Source organism: Phaenicophaeus curvirostris, chromosome 3 (assembly GCF_032191515.1).
Source record: "Phaenicophaeus curvirostris isolate KB17595 chromosome 3, BPBGC_Pcur_1.0, whole genome shotgun sequence".
In the NCBI taxonomy this organism is placed as follows: Eukaryota; Metazoa; Chordata; class Aves; order Cuculiformes; family Cuculidae; genus Phaenicophaeus; species Phaenicophaeus curvirostris.
In genome coordinates this window covers 76,549,990-76,572,876 of record NC_091394.1, presented here as the reverse complement: position 1 = coordinate 76,572,876, position 22,887 = coordinate 76,549,990, and the positions used below count along the sequence as shown (strand labels likewise).

Sequence of the window (22,887 nt, the reverse complement as noted above, 5' to 3'; positions counted from 1 at the left end):
TGTAATAATAACAGTTTTATTTAGTTGGCATTCATTGCAACATTACTCATTAATTAGTTTTCTTTTAATACAAATCCTCCATTGTTCTTATTGGAATTCAGCATCAATAATCAATTAAAAATAGTACTGTTTAAACTGCTCCACAGTTTAGCAACTATTAGTATGAAGAACACGTGAAAAGTGAGGATTACCCTCCTACACAGTGTAAGTGTCAAAAAGACTTCAAGGCTGCATACAAAATCATACAACAACTAAATAATAAAACCAACTTTTTTCTACTTAAGTTTGAGAGAGTTTTCACTTAAATACCAATAGCTCAGAACTACTTCAATGCACAAAATCTTCATGCAATATGCTATCATGAGCTAGCCAGGACGAGGGTAAGCAAGTACCAGCTTTGAATCCAAAATAAACGTTCCAGCTACTTTGGTTCCAAGCACATTTACTTACTCAAACTTCCACTAAAAGAATAATCCTTTGATGATTTTAAGTTATGAAGCTCTGTTTTATCTGATGACAACTACAGACTTTTCTGTTCTACAATCATGTTACTAAAAGAACAAGGAACATGAAAATAGCTTTAGAAAAAAAACTTAGAGTCTTAAGTGTTCCAGCATTTAACCAGACAAAATATTCTAGAAATTTGCCTTTTTCATATTAAATGACAATACAGTACAGAAAATCTGTATGGATTTAACATATAAATATATTTATGTGTTTAATAAAATACGTGCTATGTTTAATGAAATTAATACATGATACTGTACTTGAAATGAGAGATGGAGTCATAACCCTCATCATCTTATCTGCCATACATTTTCTTGTACAAATTTCAGCTTTCCCATTTTACACTGGTATTAAAGGGAAAAAGGCATATATATGCATTTGTGTCGTGAAAAATATATTTAAATAAAAGGCACAGGGACTGCTAGCAATAATAATTAGCATAGAAAGCATATCTATAAACCCTTCCTACTGCGTATTTGTTTGGAAGCACATTCTTGGACTTTTTCTGTGGTGTTTCCTTGAAGTCTGTCAAAACTCTTCACTAGTAACACCTAACGACCTTCTGGCAAGATACTGGCAAGCACTTCACCAAGTATGTTCAAAGCATAAGCATGAAACATCAGAAGCACGTAAGCTATTCCATGAATTCAGAGGGCCATTTAATGTCAACACAGACAAAACCTAAAAATGTAATTTCATGTTCATAAGGATGAAAATGGAAAGAATGAGCACCTTACCAAAAAAAGTGTAAAGAGTAAATAAATCTACAGCCTCAAACACCAAAAAGAGTATCTAATACAAAAATATCCCCTGCCAGTATTAGCTCTAATCCCCGAGTGTATTATGTCAGAGCAGTGATAAATTTACAAATTATTCTGTGAATACATATCTATCACTGCCATCAGCTTTCATTTCCACAAGAAAAAAATCAGTTTGAACACAAACTTTTTTTTTTCTTTTCCATTTGGTAATGAGCAAACTTCATTTTTAGCTGGTCAGCATATTAACCATTCTTTGAAACAAATTTGCTTGGCTGGTTGCTCATGTAAGTAACAAACCATACCTGGGAATATGTACAAGCAGAATATCTTAGTCCTGATTCAAATTTCCCCATTTATAAAGGATTCGGCTACTCATCATTTTCACTATTACGTTATTCTTTTTATTATGACTCAAAGTGTAAGCCTCACTTATCCAGGCAGTCTTATTGTGTTCTGTAACACCCAGATACACAACAAAAAATACACTGCTTCATTCAAACAGCTCACATTCTCTCTTAACTCCCATTATCTGGCCATTTTCATCTCTAGTGACAAAAACATTCAGAAAGAAAGGAAAACCAGCAAAATATCCATGAAAACAAGGAAAGAGCTGGCTAAAATCTAAATAGAGTTAACACAAAGCATCTCCTCAACTTCACTATGTTCTCCAGTCGAGTCACAAGTCTCATGTTTCATACTTAGGCAAAACTTAAACATTCAAACAATAACATTTTGAACCCAAGGTACTTTCTGCATTAAAGAGGTAGATAACAGACACAGGTTCCAGGATAAGCCTGCATACAAATGAATATATTTCTTGCTAAGAAGAAGGCATAGGCAGCAGCAATTAATTTCTGTCAGCAATGACCTGAGTTTATTTTTTTACTTTATTTTATTTTAACACAAAACCGTACTATCTGCTATGCTGGTTTACCATAAAATATCAATCTCATATAATGTACTGTTCAAAAGGCACAGAGTATAATAATTCTAAGTCAAGGTAATTTCTAAGCAGGCACCTGATATATACCTGGAAGAACAGAGTCCCAATTCTAGCACTTCTAAGCCATCCAGTATTTGATTATGCAATCTTAACACTGGACTTAAAACACAGCCCTTTTTTTTTTGCATATAGCATGCATATACACCGCTACATGAAAACTCAGCCATCAAAAATCTAAAGCAGCCTAGGATTAAATTGTTTAATTCAAGTGGTCAGCTACTACCCCTTAATGAAAAGGTAGACATGAAAGCAGCTAATCCATCACTGTGTATCATCATATTCATAGAATCAGAGAATAGTTTGGGTTGGAAGGGACCTTAAAGATCATCCCCTCCCATGGGCAGGGGCACCTCCCACTAGATCAGGCTGCCCAAAGATCCATCCAGCTTGGCCTTGAACACCTCCAGGGATGGGGCAGCCACAGCTTCCCTGGGCAACCTGTGCCAGCGCCTCACCACTCTCATGGTGAAGAAATTCCTCCTCACGTCTAGCCTAAATCTGCCCCTCTTAAGCTTATATCCATTGCCCCATGTCACATCACTACAAGCCTTTGTGGACAGTCCCTCCCCAGCTTTCACGTATGCCCCTCCTTGTATTATGCACCCCAAGAAAGCATTTATCATACATGCTCGCCTCAAATATTTTTGAAAAGGAAGGTGTTCTGCAAATCTAACTATGGATAAGAAGGCATATAGCTACGTTTATAATACAGAAAATTGACAAGCATTTTTTCTTCATGTAATTTCTTTACGCATCTTCCCGTTACATATAAAGAAGTATTTCAAAAAGTAATATTCTAAAACCAAAGCATTCTTTGCTTAATATAACTAAATTCTGTATTTTATTTTTCAGTCTCTAAGACTTTGAAACTACTGAAATAAGACTATAAAACTTGGAGCTCCTTTAAAACCCCTCTAATAAAAAGCACTAGGATGCATAAAAAGTATCATAAAGTCTGAAAAGACATAGTTTTTTTTCACTTCCTTTTCATCTTACCTGAAGTGTAAGGCGCTTAACTGCATTCCACACTATTCCAATAAATTCCTTCATTCTTTCTTCAGGACTTCTGCAGCTTTCAGATGAGTTCAGCATGGTTTTCACAGGAAGCGACAAAGGACGAGATTCTAATGCAAACAACAAAACGCAGTCACACAAAGAATAAATAACTACATAATATACTCACTGGTAGCAAAGAAAAAGATAAATTATTTTAAATTCGAAAAGAGATATTCTCTTGCTGTGTATCTCACTATGTATGCAATAAGGATGTGCCTATTATTAGTTTTCAACTCGGCAATTCCACTGTATCTGTTAATCCTGCTGAGATATTTAATGAAATGAAATGCCTAAACTTTTTTAATGTAAACTGCTAAGAAACCATTATGAAGAATGTTTGTCCTAAGCAAATTAAGACAGTTTTCCAAGTGTGATATCCTTTTTTGTCTCAGAACAGCAATCTCAGATGTTTTGACATAGACTGCTGCCAGTGTAACCTACAAAAGGTTTTAGTTTTCTAAATTTGTTATAAGAAATGAAAACATCCCATATTAAATTACAGCCTTTGACTTGTTTTCTTTAAAAAAATCACCTAAAAACCTTGAGTGTGCTTCCAAAAAAAGGACCATTTTCTTACTTAATCAAGCTTAAAAGTACTCAAGTATGAAATATTTCAGCAAAATTCAATCTTTTCTACCTAAAAGAGAAATGTCCTTATATTGTTAGTTATTTAATAATAGGAATATGAAAAGATTATAAATAACAGAAGCATTTCATTGAACATGAGCATAGGAGAACTTCAAAAGAAGACTAGCGAGGAGACCAAGTAGTAACTACAAATTCATTAAAGACTGCATGAGTGGTACATAGTTCTTCCTGTCATCTCTAACAAAATATGCGCCTCCTAATGTTTTGGGATACTAACCAAATTATTGTCAGCTTCTTTAACATTTCCAGTTTTGGCCTACATATGTTGTTGAGCTGACAAAACTGCAGGAATAAATTATGAAGTCTTCATGACTTCATTTTAAACTAAATTGAAATCAGCACAAGTGTGACAATTTATGTATCCCAATTATACAGCTAGGAAAAACGTGGCATACAAAGGATGGAAATATTCTTAAAATGAAATTACGCTATCAACTGAGCAAAAGTATACACTCCTTGATATACATCACAGGGTCTTCAGTCAGTTTTGATCATGCAAGGAAACATACAAGGAATTAAAAATGAAACATCTGAGAGGTGAATTTCTGCCAAGAGCATGCAATGTTAATGCCACTTGAGGAATTAATTTGTGACATTTTTGCCATCAAAGCTAGAAAAGACAGAGTTGATTAATATTCTAGACAAAGATCCTTCGACAAATAGTATTTTTAATGATCTGAAAAGAGAAGTTTTAATTTTATTATGGCAATAGGGAATCAAAAGTATCAAAAAGAGGTGTTCAAAAGGGAAAGAGTGAAAGAGAATTTCTATGGCTGCAGCATAATTAGCTCTCTCAGATATCCCTGGCTCCAGTTATAGATCTATGAGAAGTGCAAAAAATGAAACTTGTATCATGAGAATGTAAAAAGCATGACATTTCAGGATTGTTTGTTGTCAGCTGTTCTGGAGAGACAAACGAGTAAATCATTCACATGGAGAAGCAGTGCCGAGTAGCTATTTCAGAGCATTTTCTCACGTGGACACTTTAATGCCGTGTAGCGAGTACTCCATCCACATTATGAATGTGTTAAGTTAAAATTAAGACATGCATTGAGGAATAGCTTTTCTGCCTTAGCCTCAGCTCACATCATCATCTCTGTGTAGTCAGAGAATTAAGAACAGTTTGAGTGTCACAAAATACTAAATTAAAAGTTACTGAAACGTAGAATTCCAGTATACAAGTGTGGGTAAGGGTGAGAATGGTATACAAAGTCACTGATACTGGACATTTCACAGACAGGAATGCTTCAGGTCAGGATGAACAGACAAACACAATGTAAAACTATATTCTACAGCAGAATCAGCAAGGAATATCAACATCCTACATCACTGAACAAGTGCATTCCTTGTGAGGGGAATCTGGAGCTAGATTTTATTCCAGTCTTCAATGTTTTGTTTGCTGGGAAACACACACTCTGCTAATTCTTTCTCAGTTAGGGGAATCAACTTTCAAATGCCAGAAACAACTACCTGAGCATCAAATAGCTGGCCAAAGCACCACTTGTTCTCTCCATGTATGTGCCTCTCAAATCCGAAAAGCAGATTTGAATTCCAGGGCTATCCACGATAGATACCCCATACCCAATCAAAAGACAAAAAAAAAAAAAAGCAAGCCTCAAAACCCAACAAATGGAGAAGGAACCATTCAACCAGAAATCAAGGAAAATAGAGAAGTAATAACAGGCATTTCAGAGCGAAAAGAAGAAACAAGCACAGAAGTAACTCCTGAAATGTGAAGAAGAAAGAAGTCCTATGTTAATTTTCCTCCTGCACTGGTAAGTTCCAGAGTTTTGTCTGAAGGGATGCTGGGACAGAACAACGTCTTAATTCCCCATCAGGCAAGGCTACCAGTAGGTGACAGTTGCTAAGAGGTTGTATTGCTCTGCTGTGGGTATCAGGTTAGTTTGGCTAGTCTTCTACAGAAGCCATGTAGACTGGGCCAGCTCCATCTATCTCAGTATGAAGGTTAATCTCCTAAAATAATTACGGTACTCGGCTATTACTGAACTGAAAACCTAGGAACATTTCCTGGCACTATAATCAACCTTGCATTGAAGCTATGAACCAGTAAGCAATAGTTAAGATAGAAAATAGTATTTGTATGAAACACAAACTGATGAAAAAAAACAGGGGGTGAGGGGCTGCTTCAGGTTGTACAAGTTGAATTTTTAAGAAAATCAGCAGACATAAGACATTCCTACTTTTATCTTCTTGTCCCATGCTGAATTGGTATTTTTTCCAAAAACATACACTGTACCAAATATTCCAATCAACTATCAATCACTCAGAGGCTGCCACACTCACCAATTTCGGAACACACACTGGTAATGAACAGACTTTTCAAAAAGGATTGATCATATAAATCAGGATTGAGCTACCAGAAGCAGCAGTTTTCATAATTCATTTCACAGTTTATGGTTAGAGTATAGAGGGAGATCCAAGTCACAATCCTGCAAAATACATCATAAACGTACTCTCTTTTTAGACACCACTAAGCATTTTAGATAGAGGCATCTTTCTTAAGCAGATATATGCTTCCTTCTTTGTGGTCTTTTTTTAGTCTACTGAAAACTGGTTGCATTCGAAGTCTTAGCCATAAAAATACTTAGAAGTTTTAAAAATAAAAAGACCTTTGGGGAAAGCAGTGCTATCTTGTGCTCTTAATATTCAGTGACCTAAGGAACATGAAAAGGAAAATAAAACTTTTGAAATACAAAGATTTGGGGCAAATCGGCATGTCCTCAAATAAATCAAAGCAGAACAAGGCACAGATCTAAGTTTCCACTACTGGACTGAGGACTACTGATGGTCTGTTCCCACCACAGGCCTCATGCTTTCAGTTCTTCCTATCTCCTTACAGCCAGCAACTGAACTAAAGGAAGGTAAAAATCAATACTAATAGCTTACACATAATTTATATGTTGCCAATCACTGGGATTCAGTGGGACTTTTTTTCCAGTGCCTGGCTACCGTATGTTTTTCTGCAAGTGGCAAATGTGTGTCATTACTTTTTATCGCCTAACATTGTCAGAGAGATTAATTCATTCTTACCCACTGCCCCCTTTCATTTGGGTATCAAGGACAACTCTTCTTTTGTAGTGATCTTGCTAAACAATGTGATATCTGCTGTCTCTCCACCATCCCATCATATGACCATTCTCAAAAATGCATTTGTCATATGACCTGAACAAGCTGGGCAACCTTTCCTTCCCACATCATATCATCTGTCATACAGCTTCTCAAACATCAGAACTCAGTTAAGATGAGAAAAACACTATTGCAAACTAAACATAGTTACTAAGAGGCCATGACAGCAAGACACATGAACAGTAATAGTATTTAAAGGAGGAAAGAACACACTGGGATTTCTTAACTTCTATTCACATTTTCATGCCTTAAATATAGCTTTTTTAAAATCAGAAATAAAACCAAAAATACCAAGGTGTTTGCGATAAATGCAAGCCAATAAAGAACTGATCAAGGGGTCTAAGGAATTAAAACCAGATTAAAATGCAGTGGAGGAGAAAACTCAAACTTCAAACAACTTTGAAAAAAATCTGAATAGCCTACCAATATTTTTTATTATTATCTTTTTTTTTTTTTAACATAAAATTAATTGGTTTCTTCATATGTAAAACAAAACAAAACCTGAACTCACTCTCCTGCAAGAAAGCCTCCACCACCTACTTAAACTCACTTGCTCTGTTCTGTAAACCAGCAGGTTTTGGTTTCTACGTGCATTGTGTAAAAGTGAAAATCCAGTGAAACTTGTTAAATAAAAGCTTGTTTGTCCTTTTGTTTGCATTTCTATTTTCCTCATAAATCTACACATTTTTGTATTTGCAACAGAACAGAACAAAACAAAACATATATATCTAGCTAGAGATATATGAAGAAATTACAAATTACCCTTTTGTGCATATGCATACATATATTATGGTCAAGGAAAAAATTCTGTTCTCAATAAAATGGATTTCCAGATAATAATTTTGTTCTGTGATTTAATATTAAAATATCATACCTATGCAAGAAATTGCAAAACCACAGAGGAATATCTTGATAAAAATACTTACTATTTAAATGTACTTTTTTTTTCTCATGATTCAATTTAAAAATAAAAAGTTAATGTAAGTATCAGACTCATAGAAACCATTAGGTGAAGGTCAAAGCTGTATTTACCAATATTTTCTGAACCGTCAGTATCCATCAGAAGCGTTTCAGAAATACTCACATTTTATTTTTGCAGTATTGCAAGAGAAGTTATACCCTCATTCCCAGATTACCGATAGGTGAATAATTCATGTAACTCAGACTTTCTTTTTAAGGATAGATTACGATGATCTGTATTTTAGAAAGGTTGCACTGTTAAACAGGATGCTTAAGAATAAAAGCAGCACTTAACTAAAACAACATCTTTTAAGCTTATAAAATGATGCAATACGTATGCCTACATAATTGAATAGTCTTGACCTTAATAATTCCTTTACTGAGCTTTGACATTTTGCATTCTACTTTAATAACAGTACAGATAACACACTACTTTTTGCTCAATTAAGATGACAACTGAGACACGCAGTGGCTGACAAGTAGCCAGAGCAAGTCCTTTATAGCCAGGAAAAGAACAGCAGAGAGGTGTCACTAAACCAGAACGGTCATTCAATGAGTTAGCAGCAGAAAAACTGTTAAAATAGAGACTTTTGACTTTTTACCCAATATGCCTTTTTCTACAGTAAACATATGTCAATAAGCAATAACAAATATGATATTAACATTGTTGTGCAAACAAAAAGGATCTTTCTGTGTGAAAGTGGGGGTTGGCTAAGGAATGGCTACGGTCAGCATTTTCTCCCACCAAACTCTTACGGACTGCTGCACTATTTCTGGCAAAACATACATATTTAGTTACGGGAACAAAAATAAAAAAGGACTGACACTTCTGTACAAATCAATAACAGTCTTTCACAGGCAAAACTGAGCTACTATATTAGTAATTACAAAATATGTTATATGTGTGTTCATATCTAATTCCATGCTTGAATTTAACTTACTATTTCTTACCATTTCAAACAAATTTTATAGTATGAAGTAAGAATTTCAGCCTTTGGACTTCCAAGACTTCTTTCTGGTAAATGCAGGAGGAATGTTGCTTAATTTTCTGCCTTTTTAAAAATACACCCTAAGTTCCTTAGTCTTTTAAATATAATCTAAAAATAAACACCCTTTCTTTCTCAATTTTGAATTTCCCCATACACAAAGTGCGTTTGACAGACTACAGTGGCTTTGTGTTACTAATGTTTTTGAAACCTACACACTGAACTGAAGAAATCACACCTTCATAACATGGCAGTCAAACATTTTACCAGCTACGAAAACTCACAATAAGTAATTTTCAATACAGGTATGTGACTGCCCAGCCATTTAAAAGTTACTATAAATCATCGGTGCCTGGAGACTTTTCTTTCAAATAATCCTTCCAAGAATTAAACACCATTTACAAAAGCATAAAAATCCTAGTATTTTCAGGCACTCTAGGTAAATATGTGTCAGATCTAAATTCCTATATTTTACTTAGCATACTTAGCATCTATTTAATTTCATTAATCATAGAATCATAGAATAACCAGGTTGGAAGAGACCCACCGGATCACTGAGTCCAACCATTCCTATCAAAATCTTCCCAAGTAAATCACCAGTCATACATTTCATAGCAGGCATGAATAAACAATAATCATTCAGTTCACTGAGCAGAAATAGTGACCTCCTAATACAAATACTCCAGAGAATTGATTGATTTCTCACCAGCCAGACTCCTCTTGCATTTGCCAGTTTTTGATTCTAACAGCTCATTTTAGCAGGAATCTTGTTCAGCATTCTAGCTGTACTTTAGATTAAAAAAAAAAAATAATCCGTAACCGTGTCCAGTTTTGAGAAGTACAGGTCACGTTCTGCCACACTGTACTCAACAGCAAGTTTCAAAAAATGAAACCTCAAATAAAACCACTAATGCAGAATCATTTGGTCTAAACAAAATAGAGGTGTGTCTACACTTAAAGCTTCTTCTTGTCTCTACTTTTCTGGAGAAGTATTCAATAGTTGTTCAGAAATATCTTGTGTATATACTTGGAAGGAATTCTAAGAATTACTTGATCAAAGATTTCAAAATGGAATTGCTAACTACCCCATAACAACCAAGTTCTAATTATAGTATTACCTAACAACCGACTTATAAGTGTGTCATTACACCTCCACTATCAAATGTTAGGAACTGATTGAAAGGAAGGTTGGGGGTCTTTCCTTGCCTGGATCCTATAGAGAGAAAACTTATGCAATCCTATACTCTATGCATATGCTTGCTTGTCCTCCAATTACTTTTCAAATTGCTTGTGAATATAAATGACATTTGACAAAATCAATATCTCTAAGATACTACTTTTCTACAAGTAAAAATAAGTAATCAGGGAAAATAAGTAAGCAGGGTAAAAAAGGTAGAAATCAGCAACAGGAGCTCTATCCTTACTAGAAATCAGACCATTTAGACAGGACAGAGAATAGAAAGGCCATTTGACATGACATTTTGAAATTTCTTGTAATGATACCATCCTGTACCTGCTTGAAATACAAACAAATACTAGGCTAGGTGTAACTTGGCACTTCTGAAACTTTAAAACTCTTCAATTATTTCTCTGTAAGAACAACAGTGCTACAGAACAAAATATCAGTGTTTCAGAGAAACAAGATATTTTTCAGACTAAAATGATTTCATGTCCTATCTTTCTCTCCATATGCACATATTCTTACCACATGAACACTTCCTGCAGAATCAAACAATGCTGCATTCTCTTCTCATTTTTGAGACTGATTACAATTGAGACTGATATGCCATGATAATACTGGAATTGTAGTGGAATTAAATGACCAGTGCACTCCCTGATCTGTGGACCTGATCAACCTAGTCTATGGAAAAAAGTTGTCTGAAACGCACCATTTTTTAATTCTCTGTTGAAAACGCCCATGCAACTGTCCACCAGACAATAAAATGGAAAAACCTCTGGTCACAGGCACTAGGACTTAATGATGAAAATCATTTGCCTGCTGGCACATGACCTGATGTCCTCGCATAGCACGGCTGAAATGCAGCCATCCCTGTACCACGACCAAGTACCTGGCTGTTGCGTAACAGGCACGAGCAAAATATTGTGTGACAAGTGTACTTTCGGTTATGGAATAGGGCATTTAGATTTCAGGCCCTTTTGTAAGAGGTTATAGGGCCTACTCCAGCTGAAATGTTCATGACTTCTTAGATTATACCTCAAATTCCACTTACCTACCTATCCTGTGGCTATAAGAAATATCAACTTTCAGGATTCTGAGTGAGAAAAAAACATTCGTAACCTTTTCAGCCTCTCTAAGGCAGCTTCTTTCATTAAAAGCATTCCCCATACTAAAGAGCATATGAGATGCTACTTTTCTGCTATTACTGAAAACTCAGATGCTGTAGTCTCTGGATTACACCTCACAAAACAGTATCAGATTTGTGTCTGGGATATCACAGATATCTGGATCACACGTATTGCTAAATACTGGATGTCAGGGTAGATGTTGGTGAAATTAAATTTCAGTGTAAAGGCTACAAAAACTCCTCACTAGGTGGCAGTAAAAAAACCAAACACACACCCCTAATTTCATCTTAAAGCATGGAAAAATGTTATATTTTTCAAACAACGTGAAAAACAATTTAATCATTTAATAACTTCATACGAATTAAATATACAAGCTATTTTAGTAACAAATGAGAACCCATCTTGAATGTGTAAAAACACACTTCGGTTTTAATTATTATTCTGTACTGTGGCACATACTATCTTTCCGTATAGGTATGCTACACATATATATATATATACACACACACACACACGCACACATATATAGTAGTCATTCTGCTGCTATCCAGACATAAGAGTTATACTTCTCTGTCTGGCTATGGCTCTGCAAATCACTTTTCAAAGAACTCACGGAGAACTGCTGAATTGCTATGAATGGAAGAAGTGGGTAGATGGAGCAATTAAGGTAAACACTTAATATTCTTTAAACCTTGCTTGTTCATAGCCACTTCGTACAAAATTTAAACTATATATTCTATTACCTTACTTTGGTTTTGAAGCCTCTGTGGTTAAGAAGATTTATAAATAACTACAATTTGAGACTTAAGAACAGAAAAGTTTGGATTTCCACAGACAGTTACCATATAAATAGTACTTTTTCTCTTTTCCCATGCTTCATTTTTGGCAAGGTCTCAGCAGCTATTAACTAATAAAGTGAACTCAAGATCAATGTTTTAAATCATCTTACAGCTGTGATTACAAACTGTTTTCATTTAATATATAGGGTTGTTTTCTAGCAGTTCTCAAGGCAGTGACTGCTGGGATCATGCTAGACTTGAAAACAGTAAATAAGACTCACCACCGTAATAGCATGATTTTAAGACACAATCTCTTTCAATCTGAACGACCATGCTTGCTATCAATGTAGGCATCTGTAGCTAGAGCCTTAATGATTAAGAAATACAAGACTTAGAAGGACTGACGTCCCTTTTATCTAGAATGCTTTTCTAGCATAGGTAGCATTATAGGTCATAGACCCATAATCACTGTGGTATTCCTGATTTTAAAAGGTGAGAGAAATAATGAAAGAAAACACAGACAGAAATTATATAAAATTAAAAAAAAAAATCACAGGCACTCTATTTTCAGTTTAATATACTAGTTATTCATTCACCATATTCCAGCACACCATATACCTGCAAAGAATTAATTGTGAAAGAAAGGATCCACTGAAACTTAGAGAACGAGACCTCACTTTTCCCACTTGCACCCCTGAAACCTTTTCTAACCACTGCAACAGCAGAGACTTTTTTAATGACACGACATACGTGTTAGTTTTTACTGTCCCATCAATCTTCCAGTGCAAAGGTAATTCTGTCAAACAGGGCACAAGATGAATTCTGCATGAAAAGCTAACACCACATGAAGTTTCAGGAGACTGGACAGAGAACAAGCCTGCACCATGCTGCATTGTGACATGACTCTCCTTTCTTTAATTAAGGGAAACTTGTATGATCTACCGAGGCAGATGGGTAGCATCCCTTTAAATAACTTCATTCGTATACAAGACTTCTGCCCTTCGCATACATTTTATATTTTTATAAGCGATTTTTGCATGTAAATCTCAAATACTTCTAGTATATTAGACCTGGTATTTTATCTCCAGAGTATAACAAACAGGCAGACAATTTAAAACATAGGCTAGCCTTCAAACCAGCAGTGTCAAGGCCTCAATTAAAAAATATTAGGTTTTTGTCAACAAATTTTTAACAGTTGAGAATTAGTGAAACTAAATCTAGTAATCTCTTCTGTAAAAGACTGCTTCTGATTCAAAAAAGAAAAGCCTTAGTCAATGTTATCTCTTCAGAGAATGAGTATATCCACCTTTCATTTATTAGTTATAAACTATGCCACAGAATTGTTTTATAGAGAATCCAGATATCAGCTTAATCACAAAACCCCAACATTTAAACTAAACCTGTTTCATAAATTGAATGGGTAAAGTAAGTGGTAGTTAACATAAATGAAATCTAAAAATGAAGCTGAGATACACAGAAACTCTTCTTTTGCTTTTAGGACATTAATTACAATTTATCATTTTGTTTTACCATTACTGCACTCACACACACAAAACCCAAACCAAAAGCAAAACTGACATTTATGACATCTCTAGGGTGTGAACAATAATACTGTCTTTTAGTAGGTTAGTCTGGTGTGATCATTACTGAAGAAATGATAGCGCAGATGTTAAAGAATAACAAAGGCTGAAGATCAAAACTGACTGCCATGCTGAGCAGGTACCAGACTGGGACGCTAATTAAAGCTACTGCCACAAACTACATGCATACTTTTACAAATCGGTAATTATCAGAAACTAACCTAGCATCTGTTCATGCAAGCAGCAGGTTTTTAATATCGTATCTTGAAAATTATAAAAGTTTCTCTCATGAACCACACCTTTGTGCTTTGTTGAGAGGTAAGGTAGAATTACCCTCAAGAACCAAAAGTTCATATCCTTTATGATGCTGATACAGCAGAACAGATGATAAATATAGTTAAAAGAATATACTAAGTACAGTCATTTTATTACAGGAAAAAGTAAATTAATAAGTGAATGGTAAAAAAAGAGGATAAATTGTAAAAATAAAGGTTATTCAGAAATTAAATAGAAAGAAGTCTTTGAAATTCATCTATAATGGTTTTTACTAACAATGATAACATGCCAACGAATATCATATTCAGGAAACAGATTTTCTGGTTTTAGCCCTTATTAATCTCAAAAAAGCAAGTTAACCCTACCACTAACAGACAAGATTGTAATCTCAGTTTCAGCAGTCAACATTTTGGATTAATTAATGATTATCTGGAAATAAACATCAATGCAAAGGAAAAGAGAATTTGTTCAGTGTATTTCAGAAGGATTACTAAAAGTCTCAGCTGGATAGTCACTTTTTTTGGATGATCTCCTACTTTACTACTTGCAGACAGCACTAGACGAATAAATAGCCTAGACAATCCCTGAAAGCCATATCATCTTCATTAGTGATACTAAAGCTTAACACTGCTAAGGGTCCAGAAAATATTCCTCAGCCTAATAATTCCTTTAACTCCAGAAACGGAAGTGCCAACAAATGCATTTTCTATGAGAGACTGATTTTTAAAACAGTGAATTTTATCTGTTTATGCACAAATCCTGACTTGCTTAAACTTTGGTATGTACGAGATTTTAACAGACTAACTGAAACCAAAGATATACTCATAGTGTATAAAGTCTGATAAAATTATGGAGTAAGTCATTAAATATGCTGCAAATAGTGAATATTCTGTTGAAAGCACGAATCCTTTATCTCATTTTAGAAGGTGTGTTACATGAAAATATCAGGCCCCAAAGACAGTATCTAAAACAAAATGAGAATATTAAACATGCATTTTAAAACTGCAAGTTTGATTATTTTTAATTCATAAAGCTATAATTTCCTGGGAGAAAAATCGTTCAGTTCCTTTAATCCTGAAAGTTCTTTCACAGTATTTGCACACAGTTCAATTGTGGACATTTAGGCGAGGGAGGCTGCAAAGGCAGAATGGCTACTTTCAATTAAGTGATCATACCTGTAACTGTTTTTGTTTTGACAGGGCTGCTGGCATACTCAGAGGCTTGATTTGACTGCTGCCTTGCCAAAGGTGCACTTCCAACTGATGCTTCATCCTCTTTTTTTCGAGTTACGGACACACCAAGTGAAACAGTTCCTACAGACTGCTAGGAAAAGAAGTGCTTTGTGAACCACTCAGAAACAAACCACATCAATAATGAATTATGACATAGTCATAGGAAGCATGTCTTACAACTACTTATTTTGAAACGTATAGAAGACAATTTGAAACACTGACTGAACTGCGTACATTTTTTAAAAAAAATATGAAACACTACATTCAAAGTTGCAATTGTAATTCTTTGTTTTAGTCCTTTTAGTTGGAAGAAAAGATCTACAATAAAGCAAAAAATGAAACAGACTTTTTGAACTTAAAATATCATGCCGATTAGTCACTCAAAAGGCACATGAATAAACCTGGATGACCACGAAAACAAAATAAATACCTAAATGTTTAACAGAAACTGGAAAATTTCAGCCAGATATGGAGATCTTAATGTTTTGCAAAGAAATTCATCAACTTTCATTAAACTTTGAAAGAAAAGATGCATTGTTATTTATACATTATTATATTGTTCCTGACATTTTAAATATAAATTTTAATCCTGACAGCTACTGATTTTTAATTGTTTTGTCTTTCAAGCATATCAATAAATGACAAACTGCTCAAAATATGACACTGTTAAACAAAACTGAAGACATTAAAATCTAGCTGGAAAGATTTCATCCTTGTTTTAAAGATTAGAAAAGAGCAAAATGTATTAATCCACATGGGTTCTGGAACTGGAGGTCTACAAATGAGTACAGCCTCTTGACTTTGTTGTTACTTTTTTAACTAACATGAGCTAGAAAAGACAAAATCATTAAAAAAAATGGATTCTAAATTTTGTTTTACAGTTAGCTGTTAACATTCTGCTACAGCATTAGCTGCTATGTAAATTGTAGATGTATCCCAGTTGACAAAAGCAGATGAAGTCTACTGTTGATTTTGCAGAGGGTTATCATTTAAAGACGACAAAACTTTTTTCTAAAGATCAGACATTAGGATTACATGCATCTTAATCAATTTTTGTGTAATTTAATTTTGTTGGTATTGGAGTGCAAATGTGATCCATACAGTTGGGTAATGCGAAACCTCACACGTTGCATTAAGAATCTGTGGGAAACAAATTCGTGTGAGGCGGGCAATGTGCTTGTAAATTTTCTCCAATAGAAAACAGATCACTGAGTCAAATAGTGTGCAACACGTGCACACATACAAAACCCCAAAACAAACAAAAAAAATAATTTAATTGAAGAATGACTTCCAAACGCCTTCAACGTTTTCCACTATAAAAGTAAATTGAAATAAGAGAGACAATTAACTATTTAATCCCACTCCAGTGAAAACAATCAACTTGCATATACAGTGGTATGCAAAGTTAATAGGAAAATACTAATGTTAATGACAAACAGATCTCTCATCTCTTTTCCTCCTTCTGAAAGTAGTCATCAACTTTGTCTCCAAAGGCACTAAAAAGTCATTCTGGAATACTGTAACATGTCGCTTTGGTGTCCTCTAGCCATAACAACAACAAAAAAAACCCCATCAGCTTTGAAAAGACAATTTTACACCACAGAAATACTTCCCACATGCATACAAAGAGTCTGAAGTTTTGTAAACTTCCGTCTGACACATTACATCACTTACTTCCAAAATTTAGCAGTTTATCTGATACAACCTTTCATAAGGCAAAGCCATCTGCAGCTTTCCTATGACAGCAACCGTTGAGCTACGCCTTGGCAGTTCTGAATGTAATATTGCAAGAACACTGAATTGCCAAAGCAAAGCAAGAGTTTCTGAAGAATTAATACAGACAATACAAGGAAGCAAAAAAGACAATAAGATGGAAATACGGTTTGAAGAAGCAGTATCTATTTGTGAAACACTGCAGAAAAGGATCAGCAAAATACAATAATAATAAGTTACACCACTAGTCATATAGTGAAAAATATCAAGGCTATCACAGCCAGACAAAGCTGGAAGAAATTATAAGTGCTTGAGTGCTGATCTGGACAATGAAACAGCTGTTTCATCTTTGCTCACTGCAATCATGCCTGATGTTGCTCTTGATGACGCCCAGGACAATCTTGTCAGGTTTTTGGCAAAAGATTTCTGGTTAAAAAACTGCAGAAGATGAAAGATCAACCTTGAACTAGATGGAAAAGGATCGTCAAGATTTGGGTTTTAGCCACAAAATGATGAGGAAATTGTGGCTTGGGAAATAGCAGATGACAAGAGCCCCACAGCTGCACGAGAAGATGGATTTGATGGGAAAGGAGATATTGCAGGCAAGTGTTATCATAAGCATTTCATCACAAGAATCCAAAAAGCTATCTATAAACTACTATGCAGTAAGGTTTAACACACCTACTTGGGATGTAAGCTTTATGGTTACTGATTTGTAGTGCTTTACAAAGAAGATAAAGAACACAAAATAAAGTTATGAAACTACAGCAACATTTATACAAAGTTGTGTTGACAAAGTCAAGATCAGATTTAGTTCCAGAATACTGATTGTGGTTTTATAAATGCAATAATGTTGAGTTGCTGTTATACACTGAATTAATAATTCATGATAATCAGAGTAAGAAAATTTAATATTTTTCCAGTATAATTATTACAGTCAACATTGTAAGCTGTAGCTAAAAAACTACACTAATGCTATCCTTTTCCAAATTTAAATTTTATTGACAAAAATAATCTAACACATTATAGACCATGTTAAGTATGGGTAAACAAAACAAATGTACATATATGCTATTTATGTGTGTAAATGGATCAATAGATAAAGATTATATTTTTTATTTTAATTCATACTGCACAGTCAACATGACTTCGGAAATTATATCTAAAGATCTAAAATGAGAGAAAGGCACAGAACAATAATAACTAGAAACCAATCTGCCAAAAATACCAAGCCCCTAGTATTTCCTGATTTATGTGGAGATATGCCAACTGACTGAAGCCAAAATATCCTGTAAAGAGGGCTAGTGGAAATTTGCCCCAGGTAGAATAAATTAGTATTTTGTTTTACTTGATATTTTTGGTAATTAAGTATTTTATTTCTGAATTATAACTTCCCATGAGTGTGAGGCTGAGCATGCAGATGGATCTGGGCACATTAGAAACACTTGTAAAGAAAACTTGACCAACTGAGTAGATGAGTAACTTTCATGTGAGGGATGCCTACACAGTCACCTCCCTGGTAACAAACCAATGAAAAAAAAATGCCAAAATATGAGCTTAAACATGATTACTAAAAGAATCAAGTGAAGCACTAGCTTGTGAAATGTTGAATTCAGTAGCCTCACCCTAGACATGGGTTGCCATCTTTGAAATTATTCCAAATCCAGCTATTCCACACAATGGATTCTGTGTGCAAAGACTGATGTGTATGTGTGCAGTAGCTTGCAACCAGCAAGCACAAAGAAAAATTAATGAAATCTTTGGAATGGGGACAGATGGTAGTTCTACTCAAGATATGGTGTTTTGTGAACATCTGAGATCGCTGTCATGCAATCACTGTCTCCCTCAAAGGAGAATATTTACCCATGCTGCAAGACTGTCCAAGAATGAGCCAGAATGAGCTGCAACAGCAAAGATAATCTACCTTACCCAGCCTGCAGGAAGTTCTAATATTATAAAATCACAATTGCTGCTTGACTATAGAGTTTCATTTCATTGTTTTGATTCCAAGATTTAAAATGTAAGCATGCACCCAAATTGCTTCAGAGGGCTCAAACAAAACAAGGCATTAGGCTTACTTTCCAATTTAATTAATCAAGTTAAACTAATCAAAATTAATCTAATTCCAAATTAAAAGGATTAGGAATGCCTAATTCTTGGAATAAACAAAAGCACCTTCTTTCATGGCAAATGAACTTGCTAATTCAAATTAAATTATGTGACTCTTTCAGGTAGGAATTTCAGGTACACTCAGAAAAGCGCTCTAGGGCTCTGCTGGGATAAAAGACCAACTGCTGATTAGCCATAACCTTTCCAGGTCTAGGTGGTGAACTGATGTCAGACAAGAACTCCCACATTTTCACCAACTGATAAAAACGTTCTATCAGCAGTTTCAAGGGGCCTCTGAAAGTAGAAGACACAAGGTTCCCTTGTAACCTTAGTTCCTTAAATAAGCAGTAACTTCATCCCTATATCCTTAATTGGGTTCCTTAGGGTAATAAGTGACAGATCCTGATAGGGATAAACAAAGCGCTTTTGGCCTGCAAGCAAGATCAGAAATCAAAACCTGTTAAATAATTTGAAAAATCTTTGTACACCAATATGATAATCACGTCTACCATAGAAACACGCTTGTTTTATCTGAGCTTTTTCCGCTGTTTATCAAGGTAGAAGAGGAAAAACTACAACTTAAGGGAAATACAACTCTATCCTCAACATCCAACTATACTACAACATGGAAAAATCTTAAATTTGGATACTGAAACTTCCCCTTACACTGTCATTCACTATCAGAAGTGTTTGGCAAATATTCCAGAGAGATCTCTGCTGCGGGCCTCTGAATGAAGAAGTGCCCAAAGCATACCATCAACTGTTGCTAATACCCTCAGCTCACACTGAACCAGCTAAACTAAATTTATTGCCTTTGTGAAGTGGTTGAATTTAAAGCCATTTGGAATGTGACATGCTGGCTGATAATCAATTACCCTTACGTGCTTGTTATGTTACCTACTGTGTATGTAGCAAACTGGATGATTATCAATTACCCTTGTGTCATTGCTACAGTTCTGACAGACTGGGCATCGTACGCTTGCGTCGCTGTCAGTTTGGAAGATTCTGGCTAGCAGGCTGAGTGATGATACTTTCCACCCTTGCAATACCGTTAGGCAAAGAGAGTAAAACAGATTGAGAAACTCTCTTCTTGAAGTCTCTTTTATATATTTTCAGATTTACCCAGTGATGATGTTAATCACATTCCCCTTGACATATGACAGGTCTTAGCAGTTAAAACTAGTTGCAAAATACAGATCCTAAACAGTGAGCATCAAAAAACATTCTCTCTATTCTTTTAATTAAACATTATAAATGGAAACATTGTGGAATAACGATTTTTATACACAAAACAACATTTTAAATAATTCAAAACAATATTAACAGTACATGCAGCAGACTAGAAAGAGCAGGGTGAAAGAAAACAAATATGTGCAACAAGAACACACTACTGGCACATATGGAAGAGAAAATGTCCCCTCCCCCCACTGCTTGTCCCACATGATTACGTACCTGCTGAATGTGTCTACTAGTTCGTCTCTGAGGCTGGTAGACAAGCCAAGCATACAGGACTGGATCAACATTAATTGCTAAACCTTGTACGCTGGACAAGAGTACTGCACCTATACACCATAAAAAAAGTAAAGAAAATGTAAACTATCTGCTAAAGAATCTCCATATATATATTCTATTTTCTCACAGAAAAATCATCTTTTATGCAGGCTTTTGGTTGGACTGGACTTCCACATATACTTATTTTAAATTGCAATTAAGAGTAATAATTAAAACATAAACCCCAATAACTTCTCGAAAGTGAGAAAACTGCCAAGCATTACCAGTGTTATGGACACAAACAAAAATGCAGGGAATTGCATTTTGATTTTGCTTATTACAATTTTTTGCCAAGAAAAATGCTTGTTTTCAAAAATATGAAATACACACTACACACAACACCTTTCGTCAGATTCTCAGCCAAAAATAACATGCAAGAAATTACTCAATGAGACCCCTGGCAGAAAGAAAAGAATACAATGCATGACTTGCCCCCAGCTTCAATAAAGAAAAGCTTGGTCTAGGACAGCAGGATGTTTTATTAAAGACAAGTCTAGTTCAAGTTAGTGTTCAGTCCAAAGCTGCTCAGGACAAAAATTTTACACCTAAATGGGGTCACAAATATTCTTTAGTGGACTAATTAGGTAAAATGAGGTAAATTTTTGAACTTTGCTAACTTTGGCACTCTTGGTACTGTGAGCTCCTAGGATTTTTATCCTGTTTTACAATATATTTTATTTTCTTTAAATCTCACTTTTCAAGTTCTAGAATTACAAGATACGGCTACTCTATCTTCATTTCTTAAAAGTAAACTTCTGGTTTTCTTATGGTTGTTAAGAAAAACTTATATGGGAAACATTAAAGCTCAAAATAGGAGAAGAACAATTATTAGGATCCAGAAATCAGCATATACTTCAAGCCAAACTCCCTAAACCCCAGTTTATGAAGCACTGTTTCTGTTAAACCTGCACTAAAAATCTAGTGAAGCTTTTGTTTTAATAGTGCTGACAAAGTATCTATTGCAGCAGAACTTAAATTACAGAGCTTTAAAATTCAGGAGCAAATGGATTAATGTAATAAATAAGTATCGATTACATGGAAAATTGTAGGAAGAAGTAATAGGCAGTTATCTTTTCACATAAGTTCCACAATTTTATAGCAAGTAAACAAATGAAATAAATTCAAAACACAAATACTGGTTACTGGCAGTTCCTAGGACCAAGTTGTAGAGAATTAGAGTAGTTCTGTAATTCAAAGAATCATAGGTCTCAAAGCAATATATAGAATGATATTTACACTAGCGCACAAAATAATTATGCAGCAATCTGTATTTAATAATGAATTCAAATAAATTCAGCAATCTTGCCATTCAAAGTACTTTCCAAAACCCAGCAAAAACATACGCCCCCAAGCATATAATAGATCACCAAACTATAAACAAACAAAAAAAGAGATAAGTTACGAGCTTATCGTACATAACAAAATTTTCAAACCAGCTGAATTCCACATGGCAGAAGACCCACCAACCTAGGGCAACACAAGCAAAGCCCGATGAGTACAACGGGGAAAAGGCAGTCAAGAAATGCACGAAGATAAATCATCTGCCTAGCACAGGCTTGGAGCTGGAACACACACTGAGAGGAACTCCTATACACAGTCTAGCCTATATGATCTGATGGCTTTAAATGTCAGTAATAAACCTTAGAAATAAATCTGCAACTTAAGGGAAAGCCGATGTCGAGCACAAAGTAAAGGGGCACTGTGCAGCAAGATGATCAGTGAATATGCCTTGCGGCAAGATCTACAGAAGACTACAAAATGAAAGAAGTAGTTAGCAGAGGATTGATAAAGTATATGCCACAATTAGCTTTTATAAGATACTTAGATGCCAAACTAAAAGAATGCTGCATCTTTAAGAGATACCGCCTGTTGTCAGCAATACTTAATGAAAGATTTAATGTATATGTGATATGACAAGTGGGAGTCAGAGACCTCCCAAAGAGTGAGGAATAAAATCAGCCTACAGGCAGAGTCAACAAAGAATCCCACATTTATAACAGCCTCCTGAAGGGAAAAAAAAAAAAAAAAGAAAAGAAAAAACAGTACCGTAACACATAATGCTAGTTACTGGATTTTGTTTCTTGTTTACTGCAAAAAAAAAGTAGCTAAAACTGAGAAGTTCAATGCATTTAGGTCATGCTTTGAACTCAAACTATCTTTTCACTTCAGTGAAGTCACACTAGCACAAACCCATAAAACTCTAAAGCAAGGTAGAACAGAGAGCAAAACAGTTCATTATTCCAGTTGTTTTCTGTCATTAATAGCTTGCGTT

At 34.9% G+C, this 22,887-nt stretch overlaps 1 protein-coding gene across 1 annotated transcript in view; it reads right to left on the bottom strand.

The window, feature by feature from the left end:
• Positions 1-22,887, bottom strand: part of VPS13B (vacuolar protein sorting 13 homolog B) — a 435,364-nt gene that overhangs the window by 223,946 nt on the left and 188,531 nt on the right. Inside the window, exons 20-22 of the mRNA XM_069854414.1 lie at positions 20,517-20,626; positions 15,186-15,333; positions 3,268-3,395 (exon numbers count right to left, since the gene is read on the bottom strand). Coding sequence (XP_069710515.1) covers positions 3,268-3,395; positions 15,186-15,333; positions 20,517-20,626 — 386 coding nt within the window. The remainder of the gene's footprint in view (positions 1-3,267; positions 3,396-15,185; positions 15,334-20,516; positions 20,627-22,887) is intronic.